A 27,613-nucleotide genomic window follows, 5' to 3' on the forward strand; every position below is an offset into this window, starting at 1 on the left:
TCTGCTATATGACAAAGGGAGCAAACCCCCACTGAAACCCTTTAACATAGTAGCAGATAGTAACATAGTAGATGACGGCAGAAAAAGACCTGCATGGTCCATCCAGTCTGCCCAACAAGACAAACTCACATGTGCCACTTTTTGTGTATACCTTACCTTGATTTGTACCTGTCGCTTTCAGGGCACAGACCGTATAAGTCTGCCCAGCACTATCCCCGCCCCCCAACCCCGCCTCCCACCACCGGCTCTGGCAAAGACCGTATAAGTCTGCCCAGCACTATCCCCGCCTCCCACCACCGGCTCTGGAACAGACCGTATAAGTCTGTCCAGCACTATCCCCGCCCCCCAACCACCAGCCCCGCCTCCCACCACTGGCTCTAGCACAGACCGTATGAGTCTGCCCAGCACTATCCCTGCCTCCCACTACCGGCTCTGCGATTAAGCTTCAGCGGAAGGCACCTGGAGAGGGAGGAGGGAATGGAGGAGGGGATTGTGAGGGGACGGAAGGAAGGAGGAGGGGGGGAACATTATTAAAGAGAAAAACCAGGAGGAGTCTGGTATTGCTTTGCAGGGTGGAGGTTACTAAGTAAAGTGTTGATGGAAAGAATATGAGTGGCAATTGATCGTAAAATGTATACAAATGTTACAAACCCCGGAGTCATAATGTAATATAAACCTATTTCCTGGTGTCAATAAAGATATTTTCCAGGAAAAAAAAAACTTTTGAAAAGTGAGGTTGTGCTTAGTTCCATTTATCCCTGATATAAAGCAAGCGAAGGATCTCTTTATAGTACTTTGGGGCTAAGTTGTTTTTACTCTTTTTATTGTATATTAGTTGCATTTTCCAATGTTCATTTGTTCTATGTGCTGCACATTCGTTTAGTTAAAAGACCTTATTAAATGAAAAGAAAACTTCTAAGCCCCATCATGTACCTCCTGTCCCGGGTCTTTCTGACTGGTGCACAAACTCCAGGCTCTCAGTAGCACTGACACTTCTCTCTCCCTGGTGACTGATGACACAACTGAGCTTCAAAACCTGATTGGCTCACACACCTCTCTCCAGTGTTTCAGGGGAGGGGGTTTGCTGGTGTGCTGGTAGGGGCAGCAGTGCCAGTCTCCCTGACACCCAGAAATGGGACTTTACTGGCTTTAGTCACTTCTTTTACTTTGTTTAATAAATAAAAACACGATGGTCTCTGTCCGAGCACCTGGAGCTGGGGGCTGCAGTCTGGCAGTTCTGATAGTGATCCTGACTGTGCTGAGAACCCACTTAACTCACTGCGGGAACCCTCCAGGTAAGAAACCGAGAGAGATCTCTGATAGTGACAGTGTAGAGGACTGACAGCACTCACTACAGGGACCCTCCAGGCAGTGGTGTGCTGGAGCCGACTCGCTCCGGCTCGCAAGAGCCGCTTGTTAAATTTTGACAGCTCTTGTGAGCCAGTTGTTGTTTGGGGCGAGCCGGCTCCATTGCAGGAGGTAAGCATGGCAGGAGGGCACCATGCTTACCTCCCCTCCCGCTCCCAAACATGCCCAGCGATTATCCTTTGCCCCCACCGTCCCCTCGATCTTTTTTAAATACCTCGCCGTTGAAGTGCCGCGTTAAAGTCCTGCTGCGTCTCTAGCTTTGCCTCTCTGTTTGCTGCAGTTCACGATGCGTGAACTTCGTGCCCTTAGTCCCGCCTTCTCATGTATGCGTCAGAAGGCGGGACTAAGGGCACGAAATTCACGCGAACTGCAGCAAACAGGGAGGGAAAGCTAGAGACACAGCAGGACTTTAATGCGGCACTTCAATGGCGAGGAGGTATTCAAAAAAGATGGAGGGGAGCGAGAGGGGATGGTGGGGGCGAAGGACAATCGCTGGGCATGTTTGGGAGCCGGAGGGGAGGGCAGGGGAGGGAGGAGAATCGCTGGGCATGAGATGGGAGCGGGAGGGGAGGGCAGGGGAGGGAGGAAAATCGCTGGACATGGATGGGAGCAGGAGGGAAGGGCAGGGGAAGGAGGAGAATCGCTGGGCATGGATGGGAGCCGGAGGAGAGGGCAGGGGAGGGAGGAGAATCGCTGGACATGGATGGGAGGGCAGGGGAGGGAGGAAAATAGCTGGAAATGGATGGGAGCGGGAGGGAAGGGCAGGGGAGGGAGGAGAATCGCTGGGCATGGATGGGTAGAGGGGGCAGGGGAGAGAAAACAATTGCACGGCATGGATGGGTAGGAGGGCAGGGGAGAAAAGACAATTGCTGGGTATGGATGGATAGAGGCATAGGCGCCCCATATAAGAGGCTTGGGGAGGCTAAGCCTCCCCAGCCCAGCTGTGTGAACTTCCCCGCCCATGGGCATTGCCCCCTTCCCCCCCCCCCGAAACGTAGCCACTTTCCCTCCACCCAACACAAACCCAGACCTGCGAAGTCGGGAGACTCCCGCACTCCCGCCAAAGCGGGAAAGTCTCTGCTTCTCCTCTTCGGCGCGAGTCGCGCCACAAAACAAAAAATGTAAAGCGGCAAGAGCGGGGCCGTAGTAGTCTTCAAGCATGGGCTGTCTGCGCTGCAGCCGCTCCTCTCTCTGCCCCTGGAGGAGCAGGAAGTTGACATCGACTTCCTGCTCTGCTCTGGGGACGGAGAGAGGAGCGGTTGCAGTGCCGGCAGCAGCCCATGCTTGAAGGAAAGCTGCTACTGTTTGCAGTTCTCGTGTGCGGGCCGGCCCCTCTCCGGTGCAGTTCCTGCCCAATGCTCCTCCAATGCGGTTGCAGCTGCGTGGTGTCTCCCAGCTGATTCCTGCTTTAGGGGCATGTAAGTAACGCGTGCTACTTTTTTTTTTGTCGGGGCGCTGCTGCTGCAGAGGAGAAGCAGCAGTGGCCAACAATTTAATACCTGGTGGAAGGGTGATTGGGAGGCACTAGGCAGGTATGATGGGGAGAGAAGGAGGGGACATGGAGAAGGGCTGGAGTCCTGGAGAAAGGGAAAAGCTGCTGAAAATGAGGAGAAAGTGGGGGGGGGGGGGAGTTGAAAGAGGGAAGACGCTGGAAGGAAGGGTAGGGAGAGAAACTAACAGCAGGAGAAACATTGAAGGATGGGGAGAGAGAGGGGGCATGATGAATGGAAAAGGGTAGAGAGAGAGAGACACTGGATGGAAGGAAGGGGATAGAGAGAGAGATACTAGATGGATCGGGAGAGAGGGGGTAGACGTTGGATGGCAGGATCAGGAGAGGGGGTAGACGAATGGAAGGATATGGAGAGAAAGAGAGAAGAGGAAAACAGAAGGATGGGGAGATAAAGAGGAAAAACGGATGGAAGGATGAGGAGAGAGGGGGTAGACGGGACAGGGGAGAGAAGAGAAATCACTGGACATGGTGGGGAGCGGGCAGAGGAGAGAGGAGAATTGCTAGATATGGAAGGATGGAGGGATCAGTGGAGAGAGAAGATTTGCTAGATGGATGGATGGAAGGACCAGGGGAGAGAGGAGATTTGCTAGATATGGATGGAGGGCAGGGGAGGGAGGAGAGTTGCTGAACATGGATGGATGAATGGAGGGGAGTGAGGAGAAATGCTGAATTTAAGGACTGGATCGGAACGCTTTGAGGGCAGATGCTGCAACTGGAGGAAGGATAGGGACAGGGTGCCACAGATGCTAGACAGAACGCATAAGGACACAGGAGGATGGTGGACATGGTGAGTGAAAGAATATCAAATGGAAAGAAGACACTGCATAAAACAGAAGACACTGGGACCAAAGCGAATAGATCAGACAACAAAGGTAGAAAAAAGTATTTTATTCAGAATGTATTAATTGGAATATGTCAGCTTTTGGAAATGTGTATCTATGATATTTTGCATGTAAGTTTCAATTTCTCTAGTATTGCTGCATGCCGAGTCTGACTTCTTGAGGTAATTTTCCAGTTCAATATTTTGCCTTCATATCTTTTGATTTCTAGTTCCTTTTGTCATATCAGTTGTCATGTGTTTTTCATGTGTGATCAAGGTGCAGTATTCTGCTAGCATGTAGTATTTACAGCCCTTTTTTTTTTTTCACTAGGTAGTGTACTGGTGTTTTAGAGCCCGGTGTAATTACAGTGCTGCCTTTCCATGCATAAGGTTGTAGCTCATCCTGTCCTTGGAATTAGTGCTGTTATGGTTTGGTAAGGTTATGAGTGGGTTTTTGCACAAGTTTGTGTATAGTGTTTTGCAGTGGAAAGATTGTGTGGTTTTATAATATTTTGGAGGATCTGATGTTGAATTGTTAAAGGTATTAATTGTGACTATTTTACTTTTATTTATTTATTTTTCCGTTGTGTTGTCAGACAATTATGGATGTAAGCCCCACCCCCGGCACCCCCCGGCACCCCGCCCCCTTTAGCCTCCCCAAACAGTTGGGCCACCGACCGCCTATGATAGAGGGGGACAGGGGAGAGAGAAGAGTTTTAGGACATGGAGGGAAGATAGAGGAAGGAGATTAGATGAGGGAAAAGGAAGTGAGGAGAAAAACTGCACATGGATGGAGAAAATAGGCAGAAGCTGGATCCACTGTACAGTCAAGTCTGCGGAGGACCAGAAATGAAGAAGAAAGGAGGAAAGAAAAGAAATAAATGGAAAGGAAGTCCTGGAAACGGAGTCAAGGGAACAGATAGAGAGCAGCAGAATCAGATACTGGGCCAGCATGATCAGAGAAACAAAGTCACCAGACAACAAAGGTAGAAAAAAATAATTTTATTTTCATTATAGTGTTTGGAATATGTCCACTTTGAGAATCAGGTGCTGAACGTTAAAAGTTTATATTTATTTACTTATTTATGGCATTTTATCCCATATTAAACATGAATTAGATTGGAACCTGGGATCATTTAATTTTTTTTCCTGGAGACAGTAATGCATTGCCCCCCCCCCCCCCCCGGCTATAGCCAGCTCTGCAATTTTGGGGGGGGGGCGCAGAGGTGGATGGGGGGGGGGTGCAGTGGTGGACGGGGGGGGGGGGGGGCACCAAGGTGGACCGGGAAGAGAGCCTATTGTTAAAAATTTACCAGCAAACCACTGCCTCCAGGTAAGGATCAGAGAGAGATCTCTGATAGTGACAGTGCAGAGGACAGACAGAACTCACTACAGGGACCCTCCAGGTAAGGATAAGAGATGTGACACTGTGGAAAACCCACCACCACAACTGGTTGCAGGGACCCACAGATATAGGTAATTTTGGGGCTCTGAAATCAAAGGTAAGAAAATATCTGATGCTGATAGTGCTGAGAACTGACATAGCTCATTACAGGACTCTTCACTTAAACATCTATGAAGGATTGGGGAGGAGAGGTGATGTGTGAGGCTTGAAGAAGTAACTTTGTAAATCTAGGTGCTTTGAAAAGAAGCCTCTATGTGTGTGTGTGTTGGGGGGGGGATGTTTTGCCTATAGGGAGACGGACTGGTGTGCATGGAGAGTGTGTCTGTCTGGGGGTCTGATTTGAGAGTAGGGGTTTGTGGGTCTAGAGTTATGAGTTTGGATAGTGGCTACTATGTACGAGGTGGGATATGTTGGGGCTGTGCATGTGATGATGTGAGAGATCTGATTGAGGAGAGTGTGTTAATGTGTGTGTGGGGGGGGGAGGGGGGTGATGTTGGAGGGATGTGTGTAGGGAGGGAAGGTGTCCAAGTGTGGAGGGTATGTTGGTGGGGGGGGGGCTATGTCTTTCTTCGTCTGCCTTTTTTGGCTCTGGGAGTGAAGAATTTGAGTTGAGCCTGTAACTATCTGCTAAAGAGGGTGATTTATCGGGAGTTTCTGTTCTCTGAAAACAGTAACCTGATCTTTTTTGTTCCTGTTTTTGAACTTGCCTGATAGATTCCCATTTTCTTCCTGCATGTATAATTTGGTAACTTTCCCTCCTGTGTTCAGAAAGTAATTTTACCCATAGACAGACAGACATGAACCTATTTCACCTTAGTTCTCATGTTCTGTAAATATGGTAATACTGACACTTTGTGTCCACTGGAGGTACTGCAGCCGTTTCCATTTGTATGGCTTGTAAGAGATGAAATAACTTGAATCGTTAAAGGGATCCATGTCTGTCTGGCTGTTTGTCTGTCCAACAATGTAGAATGGGGTTGCCATCTCTTCCACTGTTCCAGAAGGCATTATCTGTGACTTTCTTGATTTTATACAACTTTTTTTCTATCTCTTTCCATTTTCATGTTGTTCTGTACTCTCTCAGATTTTATAAAATCAGGTGCCCCTTAAATGTTCTTGTGGGAACCCTTTCTGCTCTGGTTAGAGAATTTTCTTGTTTTTTTGCTTAGGTTTTTGCATTCTTTTAGATGTTTTGTGCTTGAACCGCTTTATTAGTTCTGATTTTGCAAACTTGAATACAGTGGCGTACCTAGGGTAGTTGACACCCGGGGCCGGTCATTTTTTAACACCCCCCCCCCAAATCCAGTACTAGGCATACCGAGAATACAAAACACTCAGGACCTATAGAGCAATTCTACCATACCATAAGCAGTAATTTGTACGAGTCACACAAGGAAAAGGAAAGCATCTTAAACACTACAGTGAGCACTAGAACATCAATTCACCTATTGTAAAACGAAAACAGACAGAATAGTACAGATCGTCAATCCTGCAGTCAATGCCAACCAAAAGCCATGTCTTTTTCACAAACACAGATACACCCTAATCCACTATAGAATAAGTAATCATAAACTTTCTATTTAGACAAAAATTAAACTGAAACCCCAAGATGCCAGACTCTGCATACAATGCAACACCACAGAAACAGAAAATGTCCCCTAGTACTGTGCAAAATATAAAGACAGCAGATGTAAATTTGAAAAAACTAACACCAATCACCACTTTACAAATTAACAAATAGAAATAAAACAAATACTGAAAATAAAATAATGCCATTTTATTGGACTAATACATTTAGCTTCCAGAGGCCAAAATCTCCTTCCTCAGGTCAGTACAGTATAGTGCTGTTACAGTATCCTATCCTGACCTGAGGAAGGGGGTTTTGTTCTCTGAAAGTTAAGTCAAAATGTATTAAAATTAGTCCAATAGAAAGATTACCTTATTTACATGTTCTATTTATAAACATTTATTATCACAGCTACAATACTATATCCTAATGCAAAATAATAAAAATATATATTTACAGTTTGTTGTCTCTGGTTTCTGCTTTCCTCATCTTCTTTTCACTGTCTTCCTTCCATCCAGCATCTGTCTTCGCTCTCTCTCTCTGCCATCCAGTGTCTGCCCTCTCTAATGCCCCTTCCATCCACTGTCTGCCCTCTCTCTCCCTTCCATCCACATCTGCCCTCTATTTCTTCCCCTTCCATCCACCATCTGCCCCAGTCTGCCATCTCTCTCTCCCCCTTCCATCAACATCTGCCCTCTCTCTCCCTTCCATCCACATCTGCCCTCTATCTCTGCCCCTTCCATCCACCATTTGCCCAGTGGCATACCAAGGGGGGGCGGTGGGAGCGGTCCACCCCGGGTGCACGCCGCTGGGGGGGTGCCGCGGCGCACGCCTGTCGGCTCCCAGTTCGCTACGCTAAATTCTCTCGTTCACTGCAGCTCCCTCCTTTTGCCCCGGAACAGGTTACTTCCTGTTCCAGGGCAGAGGGAGGGAGCTGCAGCGAACGAGAGAATTTAGGGTAGCGAACTGGGAGCAGACAGGTGCACGTTGCGGCACCCCTCCAGCGGCGTGCACCTGGGGGGGTGTCATTTCGCCAGGGGGGGGAGGTGTCATTTCACGGGGGGGGGGGCGTGCTGCACCCAGGGGGGCGCATCGGCGATCCGCCCCGGGTGTCGTCGAGGCTAGGAACACCACTGCATTTGCCCCAGTCTGCCCTCTTTCTCTCTCCCCCTTCCACCCACCATCTGCCCTTTCTCTCTGCCCCTTCAATCTGTCTGCCCTCCCTCTCCCATCCATCCAAGGTCTGCCCTCCCTCTCCCATCCATCCAGGGTCTGCCCTCCCTCACGCTCCCCACTTCCATTCAGGATCTGTCCCCTCTCTCTCTGCCCCCTCTTTTCAGCCCCCAGTTCCAGCCCCCTTATTCCACCTGCCCCTAGTTCCAGCCCTAGCCCACATCTCCCACCTGCCCCCCTTTTCAGCCCCACTATCCCACCAGTCCCCAGCCCTTTTCTCCCATCAGTCCTGAGCTTCAGCCCCCAGCCACTTCTCCCTGTCCCCTTTTCAGCCCCTAGTTTCAACCCCAGCCCTTTTCTCTCACCAGTCCCGAGCTTCAGCCCCAGCCAGTTCTCCCTGTCCCCTTTAAAGCCCCCAGTTTCAGCCCCTGCCCCATTTCAGCCCACAGTTCCAGTACTAGCCCCCTTATCCCAAATACCCTCCTTTTCAGCCCCCAGTTCCAGCCCCCTTCATCCACCACATGCCTTGCATCCCCCCTTTTCAGCCCCAGACCCATTTTCCTACCTGCCCCAGGCATGGACCCATTCTCCCTCCTGCCCCCTTGTCAGACCCCAGGTCCAGCTTCAGACCCCTTCTCCCCTCTGAGCACCCCACTGAGCTCCCCAATCCCCTTCTCCCCTCTGAGTACCCCTCTGAGCTCCGTCACCCCTCCCCAATCCCCTTCTCCCCTCTGAGCTCCCCCACACCTCCCCAGTCCCCTTCTCCCCTCTGAGAACCCCTCTGAGCTCCCCTCCCCAGGCCACTACTCCCCTTTGAGCTCCCCTATTTATTTATTTATTTGTAGCATTTGTATCCCACATTTTCCCACCTATTTGCAGGCTCAATGTGGCTTACAATTGTTCTTTAATGGTGATCACCAATTTTGGAAAAGAGAAATACATAGTTAAGGTGGAGGAGACAAAGTAGATTAGGTGTTCAAGTAAGGGAGTTCATTTTCATAATAAGAAATAAGAGGTAATGGATAAGCACTCCCCTCAGCAAAAGAAACAGTGGATCCAAAAAAGTCCTCTCTCACGTGGTGTCTTCTTAAACAAGGTCTTTATTTGAAATCAATAACACAACAACCCGACACGAAACGTGTTTCGGCCGTAACGGCCTGCGTCAGGGGTCTATAGATAAACATAAATATAAAATCAATAAAAACATATGGATACTAAACTCAAACAAAAACATATATATCTTTGCAAAATACCATATATCCATTAGAGTAAAATGAAATAAAAAGGTAAAAAAATGTGTACAAAAAGGAACGTACCTATTGGTTTTCAATATAAAAAATAATCATGTAGATCAAATTACCAAGCATTTAGCACTCTGCTGAGATTATCTATGATAAAAAAATATATATAAAAACATATTACATATGAATATTACGCAAAAGCATACAACTGTAATAACCAATACATAAAAGAGTATATATTTTTACACCACATATAAAGGATTCATACAAAACAAGGATAGATGATTTGTATTATTATTATTAATAATGAAGTACAGATGTGTGTGCATCCCTATAACAATTGACATTTCAAAGGGAATCTAAAAAACAATCAAAAACACATTCAAAAAGACAAAACAACAGGGACATTTTGTGACTAAGCATCTAACGGGGCCCGAGTAATAAAGATACGGATTTCCAATAACTCAATAATAATAATTTAAAAAAAGGTTAAAACAAACCACAGAACTAGATGCAAAGGTTGAAAAATATAATATAAAAAAGTGTATATATACAGCGAAAAATAGTACATAAAGAAAAAATGAAATTATATGTAGAGGAAAAATATGTGTTATATAAGAATACTAGTAAAAAAGCCCCGTTTCTGATGCAAATGAAACGGGGGCTAGCAATGTTTTCTTCTGTGTGCATGTGGGAGTGTGTGTGTCCCTGCCCTCTGGCCTCTCTCCCCTCCCCCCTCTGAGTCCTTCACTGTTACAGAGCCAGCGATTTGATTTCCTGCTCTGCTGTTTTCCTTCACTGACTGTGTTACAGAGAGGGCGGGGCAGACACTCATAGGGAAACCGGATATCTCGCCCCCTTCACACTTCCGGCTGGAGGCTTCATAGAACATTGGTGTTGCTTTTTATATAGAGAGATATATAGCCAAATAAGTAGTGGAGCATGTAAAAATATATGTACTGTATGTACGTTCTGACCACAATAAGGGAGACATTAATAATAGATGTTTTAAATTATATTTTTATTAAAGGTTTTGTCATACAGAGAATACAAAAGTAAACACAAAATCAAACAACCCCCCCCCCCGGAAATTAACCCCCCCGCAAAAAAAAAAAAAAAAAAATCATAAGCATAATCAAAGTCAAAGTTTCATGGCAATACCCGGAGACAAATTGCAGGGTTACACAAGTTCAAGGAGTGCTATGTGGCTCCTGACAAAAAAGGTCTAAACGAGCCCAGATGTTTTAAAATGGAAAAATATTCCATGATGATGTACCAGCTTGTAAACTACGCTAATGTGAAAAGAAAATAGAGAAAATCAACAAAAAAATATATAAAAAATAAAAATATATATATAAAAAAGGTGGTGGAGGTGCACTTTGTAACGTGTACCTGAACGAGAATAGAGAAAAATGTAGTAAATCTCGAGGACATTTCTAAGCATGGCTGCCGAGTTTAAATACGTTTCGTGTCGGGTTGTTGTGTTATTGATTTCAAATAAAGACCTTGTTTAAGAAGACACCACGTGAGAGAGGACTTTTTTGGATCCACTATTTCTTTTGCTTTGCGTTTCTCCTGTGGAGAGGACACCTTCTGTGTGTGTAAGCACTCCCCTCCCCAGTCCCCTTCTCCCCTCTGAGCTCCCCCACGTCCTTCTCCCATCTGAGCCCCCCTCTCCCATCTGAGCCCCCCCCTCCGTGGAGAGCCAACAGAGCCCTCTTCTCCTGCCACCACCCTGCGGTTTTTTTTAAATCCATGTGTCTGCCCTGCTGTGTGCTGTGAAAAAAGAAAATCGCTTCGCTAGCGTCGGGCCTTCTCTCGCTATGTCCCGCCCTCGAGGAAATAGGTGTTACCTCAAAAGAGGGCGGGACATAGCGAGAGAAGGCCTGACGCTAGCAAAGCGATTTTCTTTTTTCACAGCACACAGCAGGGCAGACACGAGGCGCTGCCTGCGTCGCTGCATGGATTTTTAAAAAAAACGCAGGGTGGTGGCAGGAGACGACGGAGCACTCCCCCACCCGCCGACACCCGGGGCGGACCGCCCCCCTCCCCCCCCTTGGTACGCCACTGCTTGAATACCACTCCCCACCCCCCAGCTCCCCACAAGCACACTTAAAGCCCCTCACTCCTCCTCCCTGCACCCAGACACACATGTTCCACCTGCACTGCCCCCTTGTGGCAGGACTGGATGGATCTACTGGAGTCTGTAACTTCAGGAAGGGGAAAGACACTGTGATGTCAGATTGAAAGTTATACTTTTTATCTTGTTTAGTATTGATGTTTCTGAGGCTGTTGGTATTTTTCTTTACTTTGTATAGATTTTGCTGGTATTTGCTGTGATCCATTGATGCACAGGATTATTTGCCTGTGGTTTGATAGAGAATAAGATTGAGGTCTGTCAGTTAAGGAGTTTATCACTTATATATACAGCAGCAGCAGATAAAAGTATAGGTATTTTATCTATGGGATTTTAAGGACACTATATCTGAATAGTACCAGTGTGAAGTGATCCACAACAAGTACTAAGTTCTCCACTCCCTTCCTCTCCCTCAGAGATCCTCTGTGCTCAAATCTTCTGCTCGGTGTGTGGTGGTGGCCAAAAAAGCAAACAGGATGCTATGAATTATTAAGAAAGGGATGGTGAATAAGACTGAAAATACTATAATGCCTTTGTATCACTCCATGGTGCGTCCGCACCTTGAGTATTGCGTTCAGTTCTAATGGCTGTATCTCAAAAAAGAAATTAATGGTGAATTGTGAATTTGAACTGCCTGTAGTGCAGACTAGAATAAAACTTTTTCTCTTTTCCCCTCATCTCCGGTTTCTCAGAAATGGGCCAAAATAAGAATGAGGGATTTCAGGGTAGAATACACCACCCCGGGGGGGGGGGGGGGGGGGAGTGTAAGGGCCGCTTTAGGCTTAAAATTACAAAATGTGGCTTACAGGGGAAAGGATGGGGCAATTTCTTGCTGCACATGGAATACATCGTGAAGTTTATGTGATAATTGGAGATGAATAGCTTCAAGAATTCGGAATCTGGCACCAGTTAGGCTGCACAGCAACATGCAGCCATTCAGAAGCCTTCCTGCCTGCTTTTTTAACATTCTTGCTGCTATGCTTGGGGAATCGGGCCTAGAACCTGGAATCCCATGTGCACACTCATTAGGACCTCATCAGGGGCAATAGATCTCTATAGGAAGCTCAAGACCAGGTAATAAAAATGTTTTAATTTGTGTAATACCAGGTTTAAACAAAAATGTTGTGTATTTAATGTTGGTGGGTTTCTGGGTGGGGGTGGGCTCTGTAGTGCCAAGGACGTTAAAAAAATGTTCATATATAAAACTTTTTTTTTTTAAACTTGGGCACTGCAGAGACCACCCCCTACCAAGAAACCCATCAACATTAAATATAAATGTTGGTAGGTTTTATATTTAATGCTGGTGTGTATCAGGGTTGGGGGGGGGGAGAGATTGGGAAGGGTAGGGGAGATGGCTGCAGGGATGACGTGATGGGGGGAAGGGTAGGGCTGATGCTGGGCTACAGGGATGGATGGGGGTAGGGAAGGGCAGGGCTGATGCCAGGCTACAGAGAGGGATGGGGGTAGGGAAGGGCAAGGCTGATACTGAACTACAGGCCAATTTCAAAATTTGGTCCTCTATTCTCAATTGATGAGGGTGGCCGTATCTCAAAAAAGATATAGCGGAATTAGAAAAGGTTCAAAGAAGAGTGTCCAAAATGATAAAGGGGATGGAATTCCTCTCGTATGAGGAAAGGCTAAAGAGGTTAGGGCTCTTCAGCTTGGAAAAGAGACGGATGAGGGGAGATATGATTGAGGTCTACAAAATCCTGAGTGGTGTAGAAGGAGTAGAAGTAAATCATTGTTTACTTGTTCCAAAAGTACAAAGACTAGGGGACACTTGAGGAAGTTACATGGAAATACTTTTAAAACAAATAGGAGGAAAACAATTTTCACTCAACGAATATTTAAGCTCTGGAACTCTTTGCTGGAGGATGTGGTAACAGCGGTTAGTGTATCTGGGTTTAAAAAAGGTTTGGACAAGTTCCTGGAGGAAAAGTCCATTGTCTGCTATTGAGACATGGGAAGCAACTGCTTGCCCTGGGATTTGTAGTATGGAGTGTTTCCACAATTTGATTTTTTGCCAGGTACTTTTGACCTGGCTTGGCCACTATTTGGAAAACAGGATACTGGGCTAGATAGACCATTGGTCTGACCCAGTATGGATTCTCTTATGTTCTTATGTTGTCCCAAGCTTTCTTGAATTCAAGTAGTCTTATGCTCCACCACTTCCACTGAGGCTATTCCAGGCATCCACTACTGTTCTGTCCCATCTTCATCCTATGCCCGCTTGTTCCGGAATTGAAAGAGACCTGCCTCCTCTGCATTTATGCTATGAAGGTATTTTAATATCGCTATCATATCTCCCCTCTCCTGCCCTTCTTCCAAAGAATACATAGTCAGATCTTGTCTGTCCCAATACACTTTATGATGAGGACCAGTAAGCATATCAGTAGCCGCACTGTGGACCAACTCCATCCTGTTTATATCTTTGTTGAAGCTTCATCTCCAGAATTGTACACAATTCTCTAAATGAGGTCTCACCAGAGTCTTATACAGGGGCATCCTCACCTCCTTTTTCCTGTTGGCTGTTTCTCTCCCTATTCACCCAAACATCTTTCTGGCTTTTGTTGTCTCCTTTTCTACCAGTTCAGACAACTTAAGATCATCCCAGCCATACGATCACAGAAAAGCTATTCCCCTCCTAAACTGTACTGTTCCCTGCAGCTCAAATGATTGACCCTGCATTTTTAAGTATTAAATCTTTCAATTCTTCATCACTAGATCCCTCCTGATTTTATCCTCATTGTCAGGCATGTGTACTATCTGCAAAGAGACAGACCTTACCAAACAGCTCTTCTGCAATATTGCTTATAAAAATGTTAAAAAGAATCGGACCAAGAACTGATCCTTGGGCTTCCCCTGAAATTGGCCTTTTTTACTAGTAAATAAATAAAAGATGGCCCTAAATTGTATTGAAATGTGTGATAATGAGGTCAGGAAGTATTCCTTTGTAGTGCACAGGACGTGATGGTCTCAAATGTTTTCGCCAGGTGAGGGGCAGCGTAGAAGGTTTTGAGCACAGGATTTCCTGTCAGTTTTTCACCCTGAACTGCTGGTTTTGTCTTCTTTAACATGGGGACGGAGGTTCCTGCAAGTGTTCAAGACAGACAAGAATGTAAATATAATTTGCTTCAAGCATCACTGAGCTAGTTACTCACAGACAGATGTTCAGAAGTGCTGCTCCAGGGCACAGAGACTCCTTAATCTGAGAGCTATTGGAGGTGGAGATCTGAGGAGAGGTAGCTTTATTGCAGGGGAGAAAGATAGTTGAACAGGTAGAAGTAGTTCAAAGCTGGGTGACTGGAATGTGCGAAATCTCATTAGGGAGAAGATATTTTCAAGGTAAAAACCCAAGTTCGTTGCAGGGAGTTCCAGCAGGACAAAGCTGTCTAGGCCAAGATGGTGAATGCCTCATGGCTGAAGGGCCAAAGGGGTGTTGAGGCTTCACACAGGCTCAGGGAGGAGCAGATAGAGACCAATGGGGACAGAGCCTGCCACCGGGTGGCAAAGGAGGTGATAGAGGACAGCCCTCGATTGGAGGGAAAGGTCATGCCTGGCTGACCTCCCAGGACAGAGATAGTGAGAATAACCAGGAAATGATAGCAGGAAGACAAAAGAGCCAAGCTTGGCAGGGAGAGAGAGGAGGTCTGGGCAGCCTCACAACCAGTGGTAACAGTTCTCATACAGCCAAGCAAGTGTGATTGCATTGCTTGTGAACTATATTACACACAATGCTTTGCTCACATATCTTTGCATAGTGAAAACTGCAGCAATGACAGTCCTTAGAAATGATAATAACAGTAAAAGCATTACACACATTTTAGGATCACGTTATAAACTAGTATGAGGCTGTCAGAGGACAGAACAGTCAGTCACTTTAATGCGCCTACAGGGATCAGTCAGTTTATTTATAAGTCATCTATGTGGAACTTTGTCAAAGGCTTCGCTAAAATCTAAATAAACCACATCTAACCTCTCCCTCAGTCCAATTCTCTGGTACCTGGACCAGGCAAAGAAATTAATCAGATCCATCTGGCAAGACCTCCCTCTAGTAAAACTCTGTCTCCTCCAATTCCTCATGTCTCTCTTAAGATGTGACGGTCTCTGCCACTGTCTCACCCTCTGAGTATTTCTTTGTTTCTCTGATGTTTCCCTGGATAAACAGTTTAAAGTAGAAGATAAATAAACCAGATACAGTAAAACAAGGTAATAGAAACAAATGAAAAATAAACCAATATGAGAAACTGTGAAAAATTGAAGAGAAGAGCAGGAGAGAGGGCTGAGAGAGGAACCGTGTCATTATCCATCATTTTGCACTCACAGACCTGGAGGAGCATAAAAAAGGTACCTTCCCTAATTCTGTACAACTACCCCCACCCAAAATTCAGCTTTCCCCATACTTAATCTGTAATCTAGGCCAGTAGAATAGTCTCTCTCTCTCTACCCTCTCTCTTTCTCCCCCTCGTCCTCTCTCTCTATCTATCTATCTATATGTATATTCTTTTTGGGGGTGGGGTATCACACTCTCTGCCTGTCTCCCTGGGAGTGGCTGTTGTTCATGGTTTGAGTGCGTGTCACATGGTCGGACAGTCTCTCATTCATGCTGTCAGTTTGTGATGGTGTCTTTGTTCTCTATCAGTTTGTCTGAGGCTCTGATGGTTAATTTATCTACTGAAGTGTGGCAGTCTCTCTCTCTCTCTCTCTCTCTGTCTTTGTCTCATAGTTCTTAATTTTTAGGGCTTTTCATTTTCTCTGATGGGCTGTCTTTCTGTCCCAGGGGGTGAGTTGGTCTTTTTCTCTGACTGTCAGAATATTTCTGTCTCTCTCTCTTTCATGCTTTCTCTTTTTAAGGGCTTTTCAATCCCTCTGTGTCTCTCTGCATGTGATGAATGGTTTCTTAAATGTCTCTCAGGGCCAGAGGTGAGACGGTCTCTTTTTCTATCTCTCTCTGGCTGTCAAGGAGTGTGACAATCTACAATACAATACAATACAATTGACATTTCTTTCCGCATTTACCCCATTTAGAGACACATTACTGGGCATTTCTAGAAAGTACATTATCTGATCGATATTAACATTTAAGAAGCATTTACAAAACTCCCCAAAAGATAGGTTTTGAGATCTGATAACCTGAGAGCTGAGCTGCAATGAGGATAATGTAAACCCAGATGGAAGGATCACAGTCTGTCTCTCTCTGGGGGTTGGATTCTCTTTAACTTTCAGGATGACAAGGTCTGTCTGTCTCTCTCTGTCGGGATGTGATCTGTGGCCTATTCCTGTCTCTCGGGTAGAGGTAGTCTCTTTGATAGGCGCTGGGTATAAGAGGCTTGGAGAGGCTAAGCCTCCGCAGGGGGTTTAAATTGTTGATTGCAGCAGCTGCAGTGAAAGCCTGTCTCCAGCCTTGTGTAACCAGTTGTAGAAATTGGTGTAATTTGATTACCTTACTGCTGGGAGAGCAGAGCAGGGGGGTTGGCTGGAGGTGTCAGCTGGAGGTGTCCTGGGTTGCCAGGGAGATATTTACCTTATTTTTCGGACTATAAGACGCACTTTTTTCCCCAAAAATTTGGGAGGAAAATGGGGGGTGCGTCTTATAGTCCGAATGTAGCGGTTCGCGGTGGAGCGGGAAGGCAGGAGCAGGATCGCCGCTGCAGGAAGCCGGCGGCGGCAGAGTGGGCGATGCTGTGGGCCCTGGGCTGGAAGGAGGGGGTGTCCCGACGACTCCGTGGGTGCTCAGGCACCCCCAATATCTCACCGACCGCCAGCCTAGTCCCTCCCTCCCTCCCTCTGAATTTTAAGTCTTACCTCGTCGGGGCAGCACGAGTGAAAAGCGTGCAGCCCTTCCCCCTCTCTTGCTCTGCTCTGGTCCACAGGAAATGAGGGCGGGACCAGAGCTGAGCAAGAGAGAAGGGAAGGGCTGCATGCTTTTCACTCGCGCTGACCTGACGAGGTAGGATGACTTAAAATTCAGAGGGAGGGAGCCTGGAACTCAGGGGGAGGGAGGGGGGCTGGAATTTGGAGGGAGGGGGCCTGGAAACTCAGGGAGGGAGGGGGGCCTGGAATGGAGGGGGCCTGGAACAGGGAGGGGGCCCTGGAACTCAGGGAGGGAGGCCCCACTAGAATTCAGGGAGGGAGGGAGGGGGGGCATGGAACTCAGGGAGGGAGGGGGGCCCTGGAATTCAGGGAGGCAGGTCCCCCTGGAACTCAGGGAGGGAGGGGGGCCCTGGAACTCAGGGAGGCAGGTCCCCCTGGAACTCAGGGAGGGAGGGGGCCCTGGAACTTAGGGAGGCAGGTCCCCCTGGAACTCAGGGAGGGAGGGAGGGGGGCCCTGGAACTCAGGGAGGCAGGTCCTCCTGGAACTCAGGGAGGGAGGGAGGGGGCCCTAGAACTGATAGTTCTGTCATTACTGTATTTTGTTGCAGAAAGATAAAATAGCGTACCGTAGTATGCTGCTGAATCTACCGTAATTGTGGAAAGATGTCAAAGCAGAAAAGGCTTTCATATAAAATCCCTTTTAAACTGGAGGTAGTGAAGTACGCCAAAGAACATGGTAACAGAGCAGCGGAGAAACACTTTGGGCCACCTCCAACCGAAAAAATGATACGGGAATGGAGGAAACAGGAGGATCAGCTGCAAAAAACGGACAAAACGAAACAATGTTTTCGTGGGCATGCTGCAAAATGGCCACAGTTAGAAGTGGATGTGAAAGAGTGGATCACACGTCACAGGAACAATGGCTTTTCAGTATCTACAAAAATGATCATATATGAAGCCAAACGTCTTGCTACAGAGAAAGGCATTGAGGACTTCACTGGATCACCATCATGGTGCCACAGATTTATGAAGAGATGTGGTCTTGCTATGCGCACCAAAAGTAGGATTGCACAAAAAATGCCTATAGAATATGAATCCATGATTGTGTCTTTTCACAAATTTGTACTGGATGCAAGAAAGAAAAATGGATTTGAAATAAGCCAGATTGGGAACATGGATGAAGTCCCGTTAACCTTTGATGTTCCATCAAACAAGACTGTTGATGTGAAAGGTGCCAAAACCATAACCGTGAAAACCTCAGGGCATGAGAAAACCCATTACACGGTTGTGTTGGCCTGCTGTGCAGATGGCACCAAACTGCCACCAATGCTGATTTTCAAGAGAAAAACCATGCTAAAAGAGGCAATCCCAAGAGGAGTTATTGTTCATGTTCATGACAAAGGATGGATGGACGAAAATGGCATGAAGATATAGATAGAAAAAGTGTGGTCCAAACGTCCTGGAGGGCTTCTGAAAAAACCTGCTCTATTAGTGCTTGACCAGTTTAAGGCACATATCACTGAAGCCACAAAAAAGAGATTTAAAGAAGAGAAAACCCATCTAGCCGTAATTCCTGGGGGGCTTACCAGCCAGTTGCAACCTTTGGACGTTTCCATCAACAAGCCATTTAAAGTTTTAATGAGAGAAGAGTGGAATAAATGGATGGCTGCTGGAAATCATGATCTGACACCAACTGGACGAATGAAGAGGCCCACTTTCACCCAAGTTTGTGAGTGGGTGAAAACCTCATGGCAGTCAGTTAAGGATGAAACCGTTGTGAGGTCCTTCAAAAAATGTGGCATCAGCAATGCCTTAGATGGCTCTGAAGATGACATCCTCTATGAACAGAGTGAAGACAGTGATGCTAGTGATTCTGAGGAACTGAGCCTCATAAATGTGGACAGTAGTGACGAGGAGTTCTTGGGGTTCCCTGATGATTAGAGTAGTTTCTGTACTTAAAGCTTAAAGTCAGTAATAATGGTTGTTAATGCTGCTGTTGAGGTCTGTTTACATTTACATTGGTTAAATATTGTTATTTATGGTATGTTATTAAATATTTTACCACACATTTTGCTTCAAACTTTTTTTTTCTATTTTCCTCCTCTAAAACCTAGGTGCGTCTTATGGTCCGGTGCGTCTTATAGTCCGAAAAATACGGTAACTAGAATTCCTGCACTTGAGCAGTTCATACCAAAGAGACTTGCACTGACCCCTGAAATTTTAATAGTGCTAAAAATAAGTTTTAAAAGTATTTGCATTAAATCTAATTGCAGAATTTAGGTGCTAGGAAGTGGGATTGGTATGCTATGTACTCAAATTTGCTCAAGCCATATGCAAATTAGTCTGTTTTTGGGAGGTTCTCATTTGCATATTTATGGGTAAAAATGGTTGGGAATGTTTACAGCTTTAATATTAGGGCATGGCTCTGATCAAAAATATGAAGTTTCATCCAAAAACGAAGGGTTTATCTAGTGTTTTTGACTAAAAATTCCCATTAGAGTGTATGTATGTTAATCTGCATTCAAATAGAGCTCTCTGATTGGATGAGCAGCTCCTGTTAGAAAATCTGTCTGGTAATAGAGAGATTTGACTGAGACAGGATCTGCATGTTTGAGCTCCGTGTGTAAGAAAGGAAAGAAAGAATTGTTGTTTGATCTAAGTTGACTGAAATTATAAAAGAGTGCCTGATTATGTGGTAAATGAGAAAATATGTGAAAAGAGATTGGTGTTTGAGGTTTCTGTATTAAGAAAAGGATCTGAATATTTCACTTGTAAGCCTTCCCTTCGGATACTGGGCCAGCATGATCAGAAAAACAAAGTCACCAGACAACAAAGGTAGAAAAGATCATTTTATTTTCATTATAGTGTTTGGAATATGTCCACTTTGAGAATCAGATGCAAAAGTTTATATTTATTTACTTATTTATGGCATTTTAGCCCACATTAAACATGAATTAGGATGTTTTGTGGCTCTGCATGAGAATTATGATATTACTAGTAAAAAAAGGCCCGTTTCTGACACAAATGAAACGGGCGCTAGCAAGGTTTTCCTTGGAGTGTGTATGTTTGGGAGAGTATGTGAGAGTGACTGTTTGAGAGTCAGAGTGAAAGTGTGAGTGTGTGAGAGAGAGAGTGAGTCTGGGTGTGAGTGTGTTTGTGAGAGAGTGTGTGTGAGAATGAGAGTGTGTGTATGTGAGACACAGTGTGAGAGAGAGTGTGTGTGTGTGGGCAAGAGAGAGAGTGTGTGTGAGACACAGATTCTCTGTGAGAGTGAGTGTATGACACCAAGCGAGTGTGTGAGTGACTGTGTGGCACATAGAGAGTGAATGTGATACTGTGTGAGACAGACTGTGTGAGAGTGAGAGTCAGAAAGACATTGTATATGAGAGAGAGAGTGTGAGCCGTGCCCTCCCAATCCATGGCCATCTGTCCCCTGCCCCCTCCATTCATCCTTTTCCAGCAATTCCCCTCTGTCCCTGAGCCCTGCCCTCCCAATCCATGGCCATCCATGTTTGTCTGTCACCTGCCCCCTCCATTCATCCCTATCCAGCATTTCCCCTCTCTGCCTGAGGCCTGCCCTGCAATCCATATCCATCCATGGCCATCTGTCCCCTCCATTCATCCCTATGCAGCAATTCCCCTCTCCCTGAGTCCTGCCCTTCCAATCCATGCCCATCCATGCTCCTCTGTCACCTGGCCCCTCCATTTTTCCCTATCCAGCATTTCCCCTCTCTGCCTGAGGCCTGCTCTGCAATCCATATCCATCCATGCCCATCTGTCCCCTCCATTCATCCGTATCCAGCAATTCCCCTCTCCCTGAGTCCTGCCCTTCTAATCCATGGCCATCCATGCTCATCTGTCACCTGGCCCCTCCATTTTTCCCTATCCAGCATTTCCCCTCTCTGCCTGAGGCCTGCTCTGCAATCCATATCCATCCATGCCCATCTGTCCCCTCCATTCATCCCTATCCAGCAATTCCCCTCTCCCTGAGTCCTGCCCTTCCAATCCATGGCCATCCATGCTCCTCTGTCACCTGGCCCCTCCATTTTTCCCTATCCAGCATTTGCCCTCTCTGCCTGAGGCCTGCTCTGCAATCCATATCCATCCATGCCCATCTGTCCCCTCCATTCATCCCTATCCAGCAATTCCCCTCTCCCTGAGTCCTGCCCTTCCAGTCCATGCCCATCCATGCTCATCTGTCACCTGGCCCCTCCATTTTTCCCTATCCAGCAATTTCCCTCTCTCCCTGAGTCCTGCCCTCCCAATCCATGCCCATCCATGCTCCTCTGTCCCCTGCCCCCTCCATTCATCCATTTCCAGTAATTCCCCTCTCTCCCTGTGCCCTGCCCTCCTAATCCATACCCATCCATGCTCCTCTGTCCCCTGCCGCCTCCATTCATCCTTTTCCAGCAAGTCCCCTCTCGCCCTTCCATGACCCCCCCCCCTCGCATCAATGCTACTCTCTCTCCCATGTCCCAGCCTGGCCCGCCCTCTTCTCCCCCCCCCCTTCGCATCCATGCCCCCCCCTTCGCATCCATGCCTCGCATCCATGCCCCCCCCTTCGCATCCATGCCCCCCCCTTCGCATCCATGCCCCCCCACCCCTTCGCATCCATGCATCCCTTTTTTTTTTTTTTTTATTCTTTTTAACTTTACCTCCGTGGCGGTTCGTGCAGCGAAGCGTCAGGGAAGGAGGTGGCGCTCCCGACGTCTAGCTTTCCCTTCGCTGTGTTCCGCCTTGTTTTGAAGGCGGAACACAGCGAAGGGAAGGGTAGACGTCGGGAGCGCCGCCTCCTTCCCTGACGCTTCGCTTCCGGATTTGTTTGTTTAGACGCGAGGGCGGGGCAGAGACGGCTGGATGGCTTCACACCACGAACGCCACGAACCCTACAGCCAGGGACTCAGGGAGTGACGTCAGATGGCTTCAGAACGTTGTCCTCATTAGAACGTTCACGGTGCGTTTTATTATATTAGATGATCCCTTGTTTCATATTGTTGACAGTCTGCATTTTCCGTATGGGTGGTATATTGGTGTATTAGGTTCTGCCCAGTGTAATATTTATGGTACAGTAAGGTTCTGAGTGTGTTTTTGCACAAAGTTGTGCATAATGTTTTGCAGTTGAGCGATTGTGGTTAGTATATGCTTTGAGCAACCACTTTATTCTTTGACATATGATACATATCTAATATCTAAATTTAATAAAAGGTATTGTGACTTTTATTTTTATTTCTTTATTTTTTCTGTGTGTTATCAGACAATTATGGATTTAAGCTCCACCCCTGGCCCCACCCCTAACCCCGTCCCCTTTAGCCTCCCCAAACAGTTGGGCCACCGACCACCTAGACTTTCTATCTCCCTGTTTTTCTACCAGACTATTACAGTCTCTCTCTCTCTCTGTCTCTTGCAGCGGTTTTCCTCTATCAGTGGAAGGCTGAGTGTCACTTCGGAGCCGGCGGGCAGGGGATGCGGTTCCTGGATCGGGAGTTCATTAACCGGGAGGAGTTCAAGTACTTCGACAGTGACATCGGGCACTTTGTGGGCAAAACGGAGGAGGGGGTGGCGCAGGCGGATTATTACAACAATGACACAGCGTATTTGGAGAAGAATCGGGCTGTGGTGGAGACATTCTGCAGATTCAACTATGAGTTGGATAAACCCTTCACCGAGCAGAGGAGAGAGCAGAGACACCACAGGAGAGAGACGAGACAGAACAACCCCCCCCCCCCCCCCCCCCGCATTATCCAGAGCCAGGTCAGAGCACAACCCCCCCCCCCTCCCAAAAGAAAAAAAAACCGAGCACAACCCCTCCTCACCACTTCCCGCCAAACGGGGATATAAATCCCGGGAGAGAAGAAACCAGAGACCCCAGAGAAACTCCACAGAAGACGGAGACCCCCCCCCCCCCCCCCCCCAGTGCACACAGCACACAAAAGAGGTGAGAACAGAATGGCCTTCTCCCCACGAGGAACAAGGGGGCAGATAGGGCAACAGCAAGAGCAAGGATTAGCAGTCAAGTGACCGGTTTCTCTTCTGCTCCAAACTCCCTCCCTCCCCTTCTCTTCCCTGAACAGAACTGGGGGAACCAGTAAAGACCCCAGCTTAGGGGTTTAAAGAAAAAGATGTCCCCCTCCCCATAGGCTATTCTCCAGCTACCAGTCCCTGTGAGATGCTCCAATTGTTACCCTGTGTTCCTCTGTCCCTGCACCCATCATTTTCTGTCCCTCTATCCTCTGGCCATATGCAACAGACTCCCCTCCCCATTGCAGGCAGATAATTCTCCTTCAGTTATTACTTTTGACTCCCCCCCCCACCACCAATTTCAACCTGCAGCTGAATATCAGCCAGTGTTCAGATCTGGCACCATCAGCCTTCACCCCCCCCCCCCCTCCCCTTTATCTTGTCTGGTCACTGCAGAGACATTCCTCTGTCTGGGGAGTCCTGTAATCATTGATCTTTATTCCAGCCTCTGGATGTCACCATTAAGTGACTCCTTCCCCACCCCAGGCATGGAGCCAGGATCCTCCCATCATTTAATGCTTCCTGGGATCTCAGTGGTGCCTCTTCCATTAGCTCTGATGGCCAAATCTAACAGACCATATCTGCCCCTCCCTAGAGAATAATAATCAGGCTGTGTGTCTGTTTTCCAGTCCCCCCCAAAGTGAAAATCACCCCTACAAGATCTCCCAGTTTGGAACACCAGAACCTTCTGGTTTGTATCGTCAGCGGATTCTACCCCTCCGAGGGTCAGGTGAAGTGGCTGAGGAACGGGGTGGAAGAGAGCAGGGTGGTCTATGCACAGCTCTTACAGAATGGAGACTGGACCTATCGGGTGGATGCGATACTGGAGACTGTCCCGGAGCACGGAGACACCTACACGTGTGAGGTGGAGCACAGCAGCCTGCAGCAGCCCCTCAGAGTGAATTGGGGTAAGATGGCTACCCCCCTTCTCTTTATCTGAGTAATAATTTTATAGGACATTCCCTAGGTTGCAAGGACAAGTAGATGCGTATTTTAAGGCTGATTTATAAATACACTAATCTGCTGAAACGGTGGTTAAAATGCAGCCAGGATCCATTCACACCTGCTCAGGGGTTGGTGTAAGTGTATAAAGCTGAAGAATGTGCATCAGTGAGTGTTTTATAACCTTTGTGTGCACTTCCTGACTCCACCCACACTGTGCACAAGCTACGGCCCTGAACACTCTGGTCGTGTAAAAGTGAGAAATCTTCTTGTCACCAGGCGCATTTTCATGAGGGGGACAATTTCATAAGAAGCCTTTTATGTGCCGACAACAGATTTTGTGAAAGGAAACACCTTTATAAAATGATCCCCCCCCCCCCCAGTGTCCTTCTATTAGGAGTGTAGCCCCCTGTTTCCTTCTATTCAGACTGTAGCCCCCCCCAGTGTCCTATTAGGTGTAGCCCCCTGTTTCCTATTCAGAGTGTAGCGCCCCGTTTCCTTTTATTCAGAGTGTAGCCCCCCCAAGTGTCCTATTAGGAGTGTAGCCTCCCATCCCCCGTCCTCAGCAGGGTGAAGAGCTCTTAGTCCTTTCTCACGTGGAGGGGGAATGGGAAATTTTAGGCTCTTAGGTCTGAGCAGATTGAACCCAGACCCTCACTTTTCACTCTCAATTAGTGGTTCCAGTGGAGAAGAAACCAGAGAATATCATGACACCTCTGGTGCCACCACATCTTGAATACCGTGTTCAGTTCTGGTCTCCATCTCTTCAATCAGATTCAGAGGAATTAGAAATGATTCAGAGAAGGGAGATCAAAATGAATAAGGGGATAGAATTACTATTACTACTACTATTTAGCATTTATATAGCGCTACAAAGTGTACGCAGTGCTGCACAAACATAGAAGAAAGACAGTCCCTGCTCAACAGAGCTCACAATCTAAATTGGACAGACGAACAGACAGCTAGGAGTGGGGAAATTGCAGTAGTGGGGGTGATAAGTGAGGGTACTGAGTAAGAGAGTCATGGTTAGGAGTCGAAAGCAGTAGCAAAGAGGTGGGCTTTAAGCCTAGATTTGAAGACAGCCAGAGACTGAGCCTCATATGAGAATGACTCTCATATGAGCAAGGTCTAAAGAGGTTAGGGCTGGTCAGCTTGGAGAAGAGACAGCTAAGGGGGGATACCATTGAGGAGCAGGTAAATACAAATTGATTGTTTACAGGGTGTAGGGTCAAGGCTCAAAGCTAAAGCCCTCACTGAAAGGGGGTTTCCACCGGGTCAGCAGTCACGTTATTGTGCACCAAATGCTCTAATGGTTTCAGCACATGCACTAAAACCACTAGCACAGACCACAGCAATTCCTTTAAAAAAAGGCTAACTGGTGCATTTAGGACTGGAAGCTTAATGCCAGGTCCAAGCTACCGTTAGAAGGGTTGGTTGAGAGAAGAGACAGCAACACCCTTCCCCTTACAGGCTCCCCCCGAAATGCCTCCCCCTCCAGCATACCCCCACATAACTAAGAAAATCTCCTGGTGGTCTGGTGGCCCCCCAACCCCCTCGGTGGCTCTAGATACAACCCAAATCAGAAGTTATCCCTGGTGGCCTAGCGTTGTCTTCCACCCCCCCCCCCCCCCCCCCCCCCCCCGGTAGCTGTAAGATGGAAGCAGGAGCAATACCCACTCGCTCCCGCTTCTCTTAGCTGCCATCTACAAAATGGCCCAGCCCAGTTCACGTCATCCTAACTACCGTATTTTCCTGGGGACCTTTCTTCTCATGATTCAAGCAAAATTCTTCTTGCACAAAGCAGGTGCAAGTGACCTGAACATACTCTAAACCCTCCTATTTTCAAAGTAAAGCTCTGCATGCACTTTCTTTATGAAAATTGTTGCAGAGATCATGTGGGGAAAAGACCCCAAAGATGATGCACTAGTGTAGGGAGTTTCAAAAATGCCCCCAAAGGGCACTGAGAGCGCACGATTCTCGGATGTCTAATTTATGAGAATAAAATGCTTTTTATTTAAATAAATCACTTTTCCACAGTCCCATCATTTTTAGGGACACATGAGTGTGAGGAGACAGTGTCTGTTGTACACATCACCTAATAATCTCTAATTCCAGGGGATTGGCAAATGTTTTGTGCTCCCCGTCATTCAGTCTGTGTAACTCCTATAGCTGAGCCTGGGCTTCTGCTCTCTCTGTCTATCAGCCTGTGAACACTTAGGCTTTGTGTTGTGTTTTATACAGAGCCGGAGACCTCGGAGTCTGGGAGGAGCAAACTGCTGACAGGAATCGTGGGGTTCATGTTGGGGGTTGTGTTCATCATATTGGGACTCATCATTTACCTGAAGAATAAAAAAGGTAAAATAATCAGAACTCGATAATCTCACCTCTTATTACTGTCACATCACTGTTCAAGGTAACCACACTCACAGCCAGATAATGTCATCTCTCCTGGGATGCAGTGGGTGAGGCCTATCTACCATATAGGGGAATTTCTCCTTTATATGGTAGACAGGCCCCATATGGTACATCCCAGGATGCACTGTGTGGGGTGGGGTTCCTCCAATTTTGTGTTTCAAGTTTAATCAATATTTGATATACCGCCTTTTAGAGATCTGTTGTGAGCTGTTTAGATTAAAATAATTGAAGGAAGAAAGGAAAAGGGAAAATAGTAACAGAGAGAGAGAGAACGAAGAGGTGCAATTCAACAGTATCAGAGCCCATAGGCAGCAGTGAGTTTGCATTGCTCTTTGGGCAAGTTACGAGGTTGGGGGCTAGGCTTAGGGTCATGGGGGATATGGGGTCCTGCTAGATTAACAGAGAATTTCTTCTATACCGGAGAATTTGTGTGGGGTTCAGACTGGGGGAACAGGGGTTGGGTTAGAAGGGGGGCATTAGACCACCAGGGATTTGATGTCAAGTGGAGAGAGGGGGAGCTGCCAGTCGGAAAACAATCGGGGAGCCCACTAGACTACTGGGGAGGAATCTTTAAGCTGGGGATACGAGGAGGTATTTGAGTAGAGTCAGGGACAGGGAGGGAGGGAGACTGCTAGGGTGCTATAGGCTGGTACACCAAGAAGTCCAGGGCAGGGTGCTTGAATTGAAGGGAGAGAAGGGGGTGTCACTAGACACCCACTCCTTTCAACAAACCCTTCTACTTTACCCCAAACTTGGTGAACAGTTTCCTGCGTTAAACGTGCAATGGAATCTTATGAGCATGGCTGCAAGGTACATAATGATCACATTAACATGCATTTAAATACATTTTAATGTAGTCTGCGGTAATAGTTTCAGCACAAGTTAATATCATTTGAGCATTGATTGGCCAGTAAAACCAGGTTAAAGCTGAGCTGATGGTTTGTGCATCAGCCCCTCAGATTGCAGCTGTCTAGGAACATGAAAATACCTACAGCACTTGAATGTTTGCTCTAAACATAAAAATCTTCACAGGCTCAAATTCCTGATCTTCCTGTATCTAGATTTAGGAATAACTCTGAATTGATTGATTTCTTTCTTTCTTTCTTTCTTTTTTCAGGTACAACTCAACTTAGGATTCCTCCCAATGAAGGTAAATAATCTCTAGAGAAAGACTGTGCCTGACGGTTTCCCTCAGCATATAGA

At 46.9% G+C, this 27,613-nt stretch overlaps 1 protein-coding gene across 1 annotated transcript; it reads left to right on the forward strand.

Annotated features, from left to right (window-relative positions):
* Positions 1 to 1,132: 1,132 nt before the first annotated feature.
* Positions 1,133 to 27,613, forward strand: LOC115458726 (class II histocompatibility antigen, B-L beta chain-like). The gene is made up of 5 exons (XM_030188550.1): positions 1,133 to 1,295; positions 22,443 to 22,710; positions 23,681 to 23,961; positions 26,237 to 26,350; positions 27,528 to 27,613. The coding sequence occupies exons 1-5, from the start codon at positions 1,190 to 1,192 to the stop codon at positions 27,566 to 27,568; spliced, it is 810 nt and encodes a 269-aa protein (XP_030044410.1). The 5' UTR covers positions 1,133 to 1,189; the 3' UTR covers positions 27,569 to 27,613.

The sequence above is a fragment of the Microcaecilia unicolor genome, unplaced genomic scaffold (genome assembly GCF_901765095.1).
Source record: "Microcaecilia unicolor unplaced genomic scaffold, aMicUni1.1, whole genome shotgun sequence".
Taxonomy (NCBI): Eukaryota; Metazoa; Chordata; class Amphibia; order Gymnophiona; family Siphonopidae; genus Microcaecilia; species Microcaecilia unicolor.